The sequence below is a fragment of the Bison bison genome, unplaced genomic scaffold (genome assembly GCF_000754665.1).
Source record: "Bison bison bison isolate TAMUID 2011002044 unplaced genomic scaffold, Bison_UMD1.0 scf7180017864495, whole genome shotgun sequence".
NCBI lineage: Eukaryota > Metazoa > Chordata > Mammalia > Artiodactyla > Bovidae > Bison > Bison bison.
In genome coordinates, this window is record NW_011495054.1 from 4767031 (window position 1) to 4779512 (window position 12482).

General features: G+C 49.0%; 1 protein-coding gene across 7 annotated transcripts in view; it reads right to left on the minus strand.

Annotated features, from left to right (window-relative positions):
• The window catches only part of SLC8B1 (solute carrier family 8 (sodium/lithium/calcium exchanger), member B1), a 31199-nt gene extending 25344 nt beyond the window's left edge, over positions 1-5855 (minus strand). For 2 of the 7 annotated variants that reach the window (XM_010828580.1, XM_010828573.1), the window contains exons 1-2: positions 5108-5855; positions 4256-4497 (exon numbers count right to left, since the gene is read on the minus strand). In XM_010828580.1, the coding sequence (XP_010826882.1) occupies positions 4256-4411 (156 nt within the window). In that variant the 5' untranslated portion in view covers positions 4412-4497; positions 5108-5855. The remainder of the gene's footprint in view (positions 1-4255; positions 4498-5107) is intronic. The other 5 variants (XM_010828577.1, XM_010828578.1, XM_010828575.1 and 2 more) reach the window with 5 other exon arrangements.
• Positions 5856-12482: the final 6627 nt, after the last annotated feature.

Sequence of the window (12482 nt, forward strand, 5' to 3'; positions counted from 1 at the left end):
GGAAGTGGGGGTGGAGAAAGAGAAAGATGCTAGGCTGGTGACTTTGAAGATGGAGGAAGAGGCCAAAAGCCAAGGAAGTAATGCAGGAAGTTTCTAGAAGCTGGAAAAGGCAAGGGAATGGACCTTTCCCAGAACCTCTGGAAGGAACATGGTACTGACACCTTGATTTTAAGCCAGTGAAACCCATTTTGGGCTTCTAACCCCCCAGATAACAAATGTGTGCTCATTTTAAGCCACTAAGTTACACTAATTTGTTACAGCAGCAAGTGGAAATGAAAACACTCATCTAGAGTCAGTTACCTGCAGACATTAAAATACTCTCAAAGACATCTCACGTTCTTAACCTCACTGACCAGCTCCCACGAGAGGAGCGGAAGGTGTGAGCTGGGGTGATGACATCTAAACTCCCCTCTCCCAGCTCCTGTCAGTACACGCCCTTCTATTCTCCCAACCCCACAGCTGGACCCCAACAGGGCAAGTCCTCTGAGGAGTGGAAAATCACAGGTCTCCCACCAGGACCCCAACCCAGGAGCAGAAAACACTGCCATTTTCCAGAGGCCCCTTGGCCTTGTGAAACCGCTCAGCAGGCCAGGTGGAACCCTGCTTCTGAGGACAAGGCTCTGGAGCCACGCAGCCTGGCTTCAAATCCTGCTTCCCCACTCAGAGCTGTGCGACTTTGGGCAACTCAACTTCTCTGTGCCTCGGTTCCCGCCTTTATAAAACGAGGCAGGGGTCAGCAAACTGTAAAGGGCTAAATGTTTCCCCCTCTGTGGGCCAAGTGTTCTCTACTGAAGCCATTCAACTCTGGTTGATCATGTGAAAGCATCAGCCGTAATAACAAACAGGCATGACTGCATTCCAGTAAAGGTGTACTTAACAGACACTGAGGTGTGAATTGAGTTTTCATGCATCCCGAAATACTGTTCTTTCAAAAATTTTTTTCGATCATTTGAAAATATAAAAACAATTCTCAAGAACTTCTCTGATGGCCCAGTGGTTAAGAACCTGCCTGCTAACACAGGGGACATGGCTTCAATCCCTGGTCTGGGATGATTCCCCATGAGCAACTAAGCCCGTGAGCCACACTCCTGAGCTCTAGATCTGTGCTCTGCGAGAAGAGCAGCCACCGCAGTGAGAAGCCCGCGCACCAGAAGTAGAGAGCAGCCCCCCTCAGCATAATGAAAGAAAGCCTGTGTACGGCAACGAAGACCCAGCTCAGCCAAAAATTAATTATTTCATTAAAATAAGTAAAAAACATCCCCAGCTCCTGGACTGTACAAAACCCAGCAGTGGACCTGATTTGACCTGCAGGCTGAACTTTGCCAGCTCCTGAAATGAAGGGCTAAACGAGCTCACTCATGTGCTTTGAACATTGCCTGGTTCACACTCAGTGTTCAGTACAACAAGCGCTGATTACTATTTTTGCCAGAGGTGAAAATTGAGAGTAGAGATAAAGAGCTCTTTGTACCTGTTAGCTTGTTCCCCTCGGGACTGCGAGGGTCAGCTCTAAATGTCCAGTCTCTCTGTCAGATCTGTGGAGATGTTTTTTTTCAGATTTCCTTCTTCCCAAAAGGAGTGTCCTGGAATTACTGGGCCCTGGTAGTCTGATGCCAAACAAGTCCCTGGCCCTCTGAGGTCACACTTGGAAGGATGAGGGCACTGGGCACTGGCTGGCCCAGTACTATTCCCCCCATCCCCCACCAAAAAATCTTAATTTGGACCCCTTCCCAAAGCTACTACCACCATCTCCCCCAGTGGCTTTGCCAGCCTGCTCCCTGCCTCCACCCATTCCAGTTGATTCTCCCACTGCAGCCAGTGGGATCCTTGTAAAAACTGGAATCAGATCATGTCCCTCCTGGGGACTTCCCTGGCAGTCCAGCGACAACAACAACAAAAACCCCAGATCATGTCCCTCCTGTGTTCTAAATGCTAGCATGGCTCCCATCATATGCCTGGGAACGGACCCACCTTGTACAGTGGTCCACAAAGTGAAAGTGAAGTCACTCAGTCGTGTCCAACTCTTTGTGACCCCGTGGACTGTAGCCTACCAGGCTCCTCTGTCCAGGGGATTTTCCAGGCAAGAATATTGGAGTGGGTTGCCATTTCCTTCTGCAGTGGTCCACAAAGCCCCAGGCAATCTGGCTTCCCTCTTCTGTCTCCTCCCTCATCCTTCACCCACTAGCTCACTGTTCCAGCCACTCCAGCCTCCCAAAGTTTGTGACATGACATGGCCTTCTGCTCCTGCTTCGGGGGCTTTGCACGTGCTGTTCTGCTATATCTTTGCAAAGCTTCAGGCCTCTGTCCACAGAGAGGCCTGCCCTAACAGCCCAAGGCAAAGTGGTCACCTCTCTCCATCTCACTCCATCACATCCCTACCCTGTTTTGTGATCCTCATCGCTCAGTGAAATCCTGTGTATTTACCTGAACTGTGAGCCTGTTTCTCATGTGCGTCCCCAACTAGAAACACAAGCTCCATGAGGGCAGGAACTGAGTGGTTTACTCCTCACGTGTAGCACAGTTCCTGGCACATAATAGGTGCTCAAGAAATATTTGTTGAATGAGTGACTACATAAAAGGACCTAGGTGAGGAGTGGGTGGCCTTTCCCAGCCTGCAGGCTCCCGGGCCAGAGGCTGGCAGGACTTTCAAAAGGGCAGCCACCTGTGTAGTCCTGGGAGACGGTAAGCCAGAGAGGGAGGATCTGGATTCAGCAGGAGGCAGCAATGAGTTCATGTCCTGGCTCTGCAACTTCCCTCACAGCCAACTTCCCCTCCCTGAACCTCAGCATCCTCATGGGCAGCACAGAAATCATCAGGCTCATCTTGGGGGGTTTAGGCCAGGATTTGGTGAGTTCTGCACAGCGCTGGCTGGCTGAAGAGCTCAATAACTCAGAGAGATTATCTGACCCAAGCCACAGATAACCCCTGTTTTCCTGCCTCCAAGAGGCAGCAGTCAATTTTATAACCTAGAGTAACCGCAAATCACTTTCCCATCTGTAAACTGGGCATAATTACCTGTTTGCCTGGTTCAAACAAAGGGCATGAAGGTACTCTGTGGCCCCATAAAGTTGGTGTGGGCGCTAAACACCCTCTCAGCTGTTCATTCAGGTGGGGAGGAGTTTGTTACTCTGTCCTCCCACTGAAGAAAACACGAAGCGAGAACCCAGCCCCCTGCCTTCAGATTTTCACTCTGGATCCACTGTGACCTCCCCTCCCCTTACAGACATCAGAACAGAATGATGCGAGTTCCCTGCAGCCTGTCTCCACCGTCTGCATCCCTCCCTGCCTCAGGAGGAAGCCACCTTGCTCTCATCACCGTTTCTCCTTTGGCGCATCCAAGTCAAAGGCACTACCATCCCCCACCCGCCAAGACACCAAGGCCAGCAATCTGGAGCCATCTGTGACTCCCTTCTTCCACCACTTTGCCCTCCATCCAAACCATCAGTATGCTTGTTGCGCTTCCGACATTTACTCCAAATCCCGCCACTTCTTTCCTCTCTGCACAACCATCACCTGGGAAGCTGCCAGAGCTTTCCCACTGGTCTCCCTGCTGCTACCCTAAATCCTCTCAGTCCATGTTCTCCAGAGAAGCCAGAGACATTCTTTGAAGAAATAAATCAGATTTATGAGAATTCCCTGCTGAAAACCTTCCATGGGCCCCCCACTGTCATAAAACAAATCCCACCTCCTAGCTTCAGCTCCTAAGGCCTTTCGTAATCTGACCACCACTACATCTTCATCTCCATTCTTAACATTCTCCCCACTGACTCACCCTGTTCCAGCCATTCTGGCCTCCTCACAGTTCTAGAAATCCACTAAGCTTGTTCCTGCCTAAGGGCCTTTGCATATGCTTTTTTTTTTCCACGTGGAATATTCTTCCTTCTGGTGTCCGTTACAAGTGGTTTCCTTTCTCCACTCAGGGCTTGGCTTAAAGTCACTTCCTCCCAGAAGCCATGTGTGATCACCCAATCTGAAACAGCTGTAAATACTCCCTGTACCTCACAGCCTCTACACAGCCTCCACAATACCACTTCATCCTCTTCATCTGCAGAGCAACTGCCTGAAATCTACATGTTTACTTAGCCATCCTCCTAGGAGATTATTCACTCCATCAGGGCAGGGATTTTTGTCTACAGTATACGTTTCCTGGCATATTCCAGGGTTCACCTCAGTGCCTGGTACACAGTAGGTGTTCAGTAAATACCAAATCATCTGAATACATCCCCACCTGATACCAGTTCCCTGCGTGGATACTCACGTCTACCACGCTGGTCTGGCTCACACCTGCGGCTGGAAACTGGGAGCTAATGTGGGCCCCTGCAGATGGGGCCCTGGCCCCGGACACTGTCTCCACCATTTGCAGCACACAGAGCAAACTCAGGACCCAGGATACATTCAGCAGTCCTCCGGCCATCAGCCCCCAAGGGGCCCGGCCCTCACCCGATGCTTCCCCTTCCGTAAGTGTTTCAGTTCCAAACAGCTGGCACCTCCAGAGGCCTGCTGGGTAGGAGTGAGAAAGTGACAGTGTCACGGAAGACCAGACCATAGGACCCCACAGGAGGGGCCTGAAGACTGCCTCTCCCATCCCCCTCCAAAGGCCGGGGGCGGGGCGGGGGAGGGAATGTGTGCAGAAGCCACATTCTGGATGGGCCTGACTCATCTAGCAGGCAGAGTACATAGCCCTTCCTCCTGAGCCCCCAGTAGTGTTTCCATGGAAACCCAGGGCAATAACTGCCTCTGATGGGGAAATCAAGGCCCAGGGGCAAATGAATTGCTCAAAGTCACCCAGCCCGTTAGCAGCAGAGCTCGGCTGGACTTTAGCATCTGTCTTTTCCCTCAACACTAGGGAAAAACCAGCTTAATTTTTCTTCCAAAGAAATTAAACTGGAAAGGGGAAAAAGAAAAAAAGAAAGTCCCTGGCACACTAGTTTTCTTCTTTTGGTTCTTCCACGTGTTGCTAATGAGACTGTTTTGCCTTCAAGAAAAACAAAGCCCAGAAAACAACGTTTCTTTTTTTTTGTAAATCTTTGCTCAAAGTTCTGGCGGGGGAGGGGGTGCCTGTGGGAAGGAAAAGGGAGCAGAAGGGCCTGTCTCAGCACTCTTTCCTCACCTGTTGACAGGCTCTTCCCTTCCGCAGTTCTCTGTAACCGCACTTGGCACTGACTTGGAGCCGACACTCCAGGTCTGCAATACAGGCTTAGCCACTGGGGCGCTATGCGGCCTTAGGGCGGTCACTCCACGTCTCTGAGCCTCTGAGTCTTCATCCGTAAAATGAAGACAAACGCGGGCGCGTCAGAGCAAACGATAAGGGTTCATTTAACAAGGGCTCACGCCCTCAGGTGTTCCCAACTTAAGGATCAACACGAGTCTCCACTCTATTGGCAGCCGATTTCTCGTGCTCGCTCACAAGGGAGCATTTATTGAGCGCGGCTGTGCGCTTCTCCGAGGCTAGACTTTCAGATGCTCGGAAGATCTGCAGACCTGATAAGGAGCAGCAGAGGCAGGAAATTGGGGTTACGATCACTTCTGCGGCTGCACTTTCTAGGTGCGAGACCCCGGGAACGTCCAAGTGCTCCGTTTCCCAATCCTGGCGGATGCTGAGCAGATGAACTCCGGGTGCGTGATCCTCCCGCCGCGCCCAGGCGGGCGGGGAGGCTCCTCTTACCTCCGGCCGGGCCTCGGACCCGCAAACTCCGCACCTCGACCCCGCCGGGCTTCGCGGCCTTTCCAGCCTCCGCCCGCCAGCCCGCGCCGCCCGACCTTCTGCCCCAGACTTCTAGGACTCTCTCTCCCCTCCGCCAGCCGCATCCGGGTCTGGTCCCCGGGGTTGCCCCAGGCTGGGCCCCGGCTCTCCCCGCGCCGGCCACGCCCCTCATACAACCCCGCCCAGAGGAAACGCCCCCAAGGGCTCGCCCCTTCCCTTAAAGGCACAGGCGCCCTGCGCGGTCCCGAGGGTCTTCCCCACTCCCCTTCCTGTTCTCAGTCACCTGCAGGTCGGTTCTGCTTTCGCTGCTAAAACAGAAGCTGAGATGAAACCTCGTGCATATAAACCATAGGAGGCCGGAGAGGAACTTTTATACGGTGAAACTAGGGGGTTTTCTTCCCAAGGGAGGGGTGGTCGAGTCGGCGTCAAAATTATTCTGGTAATCAATGGTGATAAGTATCTGAGAAGGTACCAGGTTGGTAAGATTCCCTGGAGAAGGGAATGGCAACCCACTCCAGTATTCTTGCCTGGAGACTCCCATGGACAGAGGACCCTAGTGGGCTAGAGTCCATGGGATCGCAGAGTCGGACACAACTGAGCAACTGACACTTTCACTTCGTGAACGCTCTGCCTTGCACACACACACACACTCTGGCTGCCCTGCTTGAAATGCCTGTTTGTGAGATCTCCTAATTGGGTTCAGCGTTTCCATCTAGTAGGCTGGTCTTTAAAAGAAGAACATGGCAGGGAATTCCCCTGTGGTCCAGCGGTTAAGACTTTGCCCTTCCACTGCAGGGGTCACCGGTTCCATTCCTGGGTGGTAAACTAAGATCCTCGCACTAAGGGCCAAAAAAACTAAGGGCCAAAAAAGACGACGACGACGACGAATATGGCAAATAGGTCAAAACAGGTGACCGGTCTGCTCGCCCTGGAAGATCTAGTTCCTCCTCCCCAGTTTCCCAGCCTCCTTTCCTTTTGTTGCTGCTGCTAAGCTGCTAAGTCACTTCAGTCGTGTCCGACTCTGTGTGACCCCATAGACCGCAGCCCACCAGGCTCCCCGGTCCCTGGGATTCTCCAGGCAAGAACACTGGAGTGGGTTGTCATTCCCTTCTCCAGGGGATCCTCCTGATCCAGGGATGCAACCCTCTTCTCCTGCACTGCAGACAGATTCTTTACCATCTGGGTCACCAGGGAAGCCCCTGGAGTAGGGTAGGGCACCGAAAGAGGGATCTGGGGGTTTCCTCCTCCAACAGCCTCCACCACCACAGGTTGCACACATCTCATCTCACCACCTCCCTCTCTCCAAGTCTGTCCTGTCTCCTCACCACCTTGAGGACCGAGGCCCACCACTGAGCCCAGCGATCGATCGAAGCCCTTTACCATCTAGCCCGAGCTCCCCTTGCTGATTTCATCTTTTATCCCCACCTCCACCCTCTCCTGCTCTAGCCAGGGAAGTAGGGGACTTAACAGTTGGCCACACCTCTGCTCCTTCAGAGCCGCCTGCCTGGGTTGCCAGCCCTTCCCTTGTCTCCCTGACAGACTCCTCCTTAGATGCTAGACCCTGCTCAAGGGCCACCACCTCTGGGTGGTCTTTCACTCTCCTCCCTGCCCACCCCTCCCACCACCCTCGCGTTCCTTGCCTTCAGAGCACTCTAGCTCCCCACCCTAGAGAGGATGACATTGCGGTCTAGAGCATATCTTTGGAATCTCGGCCCGTAGATAATAGTGATTTACAGAGTACAGTTGCCTAGGTGACAGTGTCCTTATGCTTGTCCCATTTAATAGCCCTGTGGATAGGGACAGAGTAAGGGGCAAAGTAGGTGACTAAATAGTTACTCCACTAGGGGATTGTAAGTAAAGAAAAAAGTATTGGAGACCCCTGGAAATTAACAATCACTCAAGAATGCAGGCTTGCTTAGCCACAAAACCCAACAGTTTGTTTAGCAACAGAACCATGAGTCATGGCCCCAAACAATAAAACAATGGTGGCCTGAGCCCCATATCCTGCCAGGTGAGCTCAGAAAGTTAATGACCCCTAGGACATGCTCTCTGCACACCTAAAACAAACAGTAATTTATGGAAAGGTGACATTTCAAAGTGAAAGGCCATCATTGTATTGAGACCTAAAATAATTTTTCCATAGTGCGGTAAGAGTCCTCCAGGTAGGGCGAGAAAACTCTCCTGCCCAACCTGGAGGAGGAGCTGATGATGGAAACATGATGTCTACTCAAGAATGAAGAAGGTGGTGGTCTTTTCCCCCCTTCCCACTTTTGATTATAAAACTGTAGCCCTAAGTTCTTGGGGGTGCAGCACCCTCTCAGCTGCCTGAAAAAATCACCTCTTACCTATCACTTTGCCTCTCGCTGAATTCTTTCTATGCTGAGACATAAAGGAGCCCCCTGGAAATTCCACCTAGTGGTTTTACTGTGGGGTGAGGGCTACAGAGATCCCCATCTCGCAGATGAGGGAAATCGAGGTTCAAGGAGATGAAGCAACCCGTCCCCAAGGCACCCAACAGGAAGTGGCCAAGCTTTGCACCTAGGTCTGAGTGACCCCAGGTGAGTCCCCTTCACCACTACAAACTAAATGTCCTGTATCACTCTGCAGTAAGGCTAGATCTATCTGACATTCAGCAGCTGTATTCAGAAGGCCCAGGGCCTGTGTGGTGTCAACTGAAAAAAAACACAACCTTGGCATCTCGGTTTTATTGGGACCTTACTGAGGACGATAGCCAGACAGATAGCCCCTCACATAGTTCTGAGGAACTGCTCCAAAGAGGTGGTAGTCAAGCATACATCTTGGTGAAAGTTTATTGTTAATGACAGAAATATAGACATCTCAAGTTAATGATTTTAGTGCTTTTCTATGGATGCGAAGCTGCAAAAATCTGGGGTCATTGAAATCTTCCCTTAGTTATGCATCTTAGCTTTCTGGGGGCCATATATCCAAACCCCAGAATGCTCTTTCAACCCTAAATGCTCCGTAGGGTACACTGCAGTGGGTCGTGATTGAACCCTTTGCAGAACTGGAAGATGAGCCAGAGTCTGTTCTTTTTATCGACAGTGGCAGTGTCAGGAACAAAGCAAATGTTTGGGGAAAGTGTGAGCAGAATAGGCTCAAAGGGGAACTTAAAAGAGGAAAGAGAGAGAGAATTAGAGCTTCCAGTCTTTACTGAAGAGGCCCAAAGACTTAGAAGGTGCCTTAAGCATACCGGAGTCTCATCTGCAACCAATACAAGTTCCCTCTTGATCCTAGCAGCCCTGGGCAGAGTTGTACGACACCTACTTGAACTCCCCCAGGGACAGGGTGCTCATTACTTCCCATGGCAGCCCAGTAATCGGCAAACAGTACCAACTTCGAGGAAGTGTTTTCATTGCCATTGCCAGGAGTTGGCATGGGCATAACCCTTCTAGAAGCGGACTTGCCCATTGATAAATTTAATCTTGAGAGTCTTGAAAACATATGTGCTTTTGTGCCTCCGTTGCTCCTGGAGCTTTTCTGAAGAGGAGACCAGCGCTCTAAGCCTGGGCATGTTTGCTGTGTCATCTTCATGTTTGTGCAAACATTGAAAATACCCTAAATCTCCATCCGTGGTGGACTAAGGAAACAGTTGATGTATCGCCTGTGAAATACTGTTGTGTGGCCATTTATTTTTATTCATTTATTTAGGTCTCTCTGAGTCTTCACGCTGCACCAGGGCTTTCTCTAGCTGCAGTGCACAGACTTCTCGCTGGGGTGGCTTCTCGTTTCGGAGCGCGGGCTTTAGGCACGTGGGCTTCAGCAGTTGCAGCACAGGGGCTCGTCAGCTGTGGCTTGTGGGCCCTGCAACCCACTGGCTCAGTAGTTGTGGTGCACAGGCTTACCTGCTCCGAGGCGTGTGGAATCTTCCCGGCCAAGGGATGGAACCCATGTTCTCTGCATTGGCAAGTGGATTCTTATCCACTGTACCCCCCAGGGTAGTCCCTGAGGTGGTTTTTCTCCTTTTCCTCCTCTGCTTCCTTCAGAGAGATGAAATCTGCTTTTCTAGATCATGCATATCTTAGAAGTTTTTCTTCTAAGGAGAGTGTCTTTTAAACTCGTGGAAGCAGTTTAGATCGCTATGTGGTATCTGGAAGTCAGGAGAACTCTGAACTAATTGAGGGGAGAAGGGATGAGGCCAGAGATCAAGCCACCCCTAGCTCCTTGATTTCTCCTTGGCTCCTCCCCAGCATCGTACTACAGAACTCCCTCCTGTTCCTGGAGAACATCCAGTTAATCGCCACCAAGATATCCCAGATATATTCTGCTTCATCTCTCTATGGAGGCTTATAACATTTTTGCTTGCTTGCTCAGTTTTTTTTTTAATATATTTATTTTAATTGGAGGCTAATTACTTTACAATATTGTATTGGTTTTGCCATACATCAACATGAATCCGCCACGGGTGTACACGTGTTCCCAATCCTGAACTCCCCTCCCACCTCCCTCCCCATACCATGCCTCTGGGTCATCCCAGTGCACCAGCCCCGAGCATCCTGTATGCTTGCTTAGTTTTTAAAAATGTTTTATTGTGGACCGTGTTATACTTGCAAAATGAGGCAAAACTTGTTTACAGTTTGTTGTCTGAAATAAAAATGCACAACATAAATGCTGTGTTAGGTTTTATAGGGTTAAGTCCTCACTGAGGACTGTAGCCAGAGAGAGAGCCTCTCAGATAGCTCTGAGGAACTGCTCCAAAGAATTGGGAGGACTCAGAATATATATAAACTCTGTTGTTGTTCAGTGGCTAAGTCGTGTCTGACTCTTTGCGACCTCATGGACTGCAGCAGGCCAGGGTTCCCTATCCTTTACTATCTCCCGGGGTTTGCTCAAACTCATGTCCAAGTCAGTGATGCCATCCAACCATCTTATCCTCTACCACCCCCTTCTCTTCCTGCCCTTAATCTTTCCTAGCATCAGGGTCTTTTCCAATGAGTCGGCTCTTCATATCAGGTGGCCAAAGTACTAGAGCTTCAGCATCAGTCCTTCCAAAGAATATTCAGGGTTAATTTCCTTTAGGATTGACTGGTTTGATCTCTTTGCTGTCCAAGGGACTCTCAAGAGTCTTCTCCAATACCATAGTTTGAAAGAATCAATTCTTCAGCACTCAGCTTTCTTTATGGTCCAATTCTCACATCCACACATGACTACTGGAGAAACCATAGCTTCGACCAAATGGATCTTTGTTGACCAAGTGATATCTCTGCTTTTTAATATGCTGCTTAGGTTTGTCATAGTTTTCTTCTAAGGAGCAAGCGTCTTTTAATTTCATGACAAACAATCACCATCCTCAGAGATGATGATTTTTGGAGCCCAAGAAAGTAAAAATCTGTCACTGTTTCTACTTTTTTCCCATCTATTCACCACGAAGTGATGGGACCAGATGCCATGATCTTAGTTTTTTGAACGTTGGGTTTTAAGCCAGTTTTTTTTTTTTTTTTTCACTCTCACCCCCATCGACAAGCTCTTTAGTCCCTCTTCACTTTCTGCCATTAGAGTGGTATCATCTGCCTATTTGAGGTTGTTGATATTTCTCCCGGCAGTCTTGATTCCAACTTGTGATTCATCCAGCGTGGCATTTCACATGATGCATTCTTTGTATCAGCTAAATAAGCAGGGTGACAATATAAGCCTTGACATACTCTTTTCCTAATTTTGAACCAGTCTATTGTTCCTTGTTGGGTTCTAAATGTTGCTTCTTGACCTGCACACAGGTTTCTCAGGAGACAAGTAAGGTGGGGGCTGAGAAATACAAGTAGTCAAGCATTCATCTTGATAAAAGATTACTGAGAATCACTAAAAGCAGACATCTCAAGTTAATGATTTTAGTGCTTTTCTATGGGTGAGAAGACACAAGAATCTGAGGTCATCGAAATTCTTCCCTAGATATGCATCCATCTCGACCTTGTAGGGGCCATCTATCCAAAAGCACAGAGCGCTCCCTCCTGTCTGTCTGCATCCTGAATTTCCCTCAGGGCACACTGAAGGTGGCCACTGCAGAGGCTGAGGACGGGATCCTTGTAGAACCGGAATGGCGGCACCATTCTTTCTTAACAAGTTTAAAAATAATGAAATGAACAATGCCCTCCATTCAAGTTAAAAAAACAGAACTATCGGTAACCTTGAAAGTGACGTGGAAGTGTTAGTAGTTCGGTTGTGTCCAACTCTTTGTGACCCATGAACTGTAGCTTGCCAGGCTTCTCTGTCCATGGGCTTTCCCAGGCAAGAATACTGGAATGGATTGTCATTTCCTTTTCCGGGGTCCATCTCCTTTTCCAGGGGATCTTCCCGAAGCAGGATTGAACGTAGGTCTCCTGCATTTGCAGGCAGATTCTTTACCACCAGGGAAGCCTCTTCCCTGAAAAGCCGCCAGGGAAGCCCTAGGAGTCCCTGAAATCACCATCAAACTGCTGATTGTAAATCATTCCATCACTATATGTGTAAAACTTGCTTTTGTTCTATAAACATATATATTCACATATATTATGTATATATGTATCCTCTATAAGATAGTATCTATATATAATACCTATAATATATACATTATATTATATAATATATAAAATGTTATAATGTATGGTATATATTATATATACTATATAGCTATATAGAATTGATGTATAGAATTATTTTATATACTTTATATATCATATCTATTAATAGATTTATATACCTATTGTATTATATATCTATTTATCTATTTTATATACCTATACATATAGCTTTACCACTGTGTAAGTATTCCTAAGTAGGCTTCCCTTGT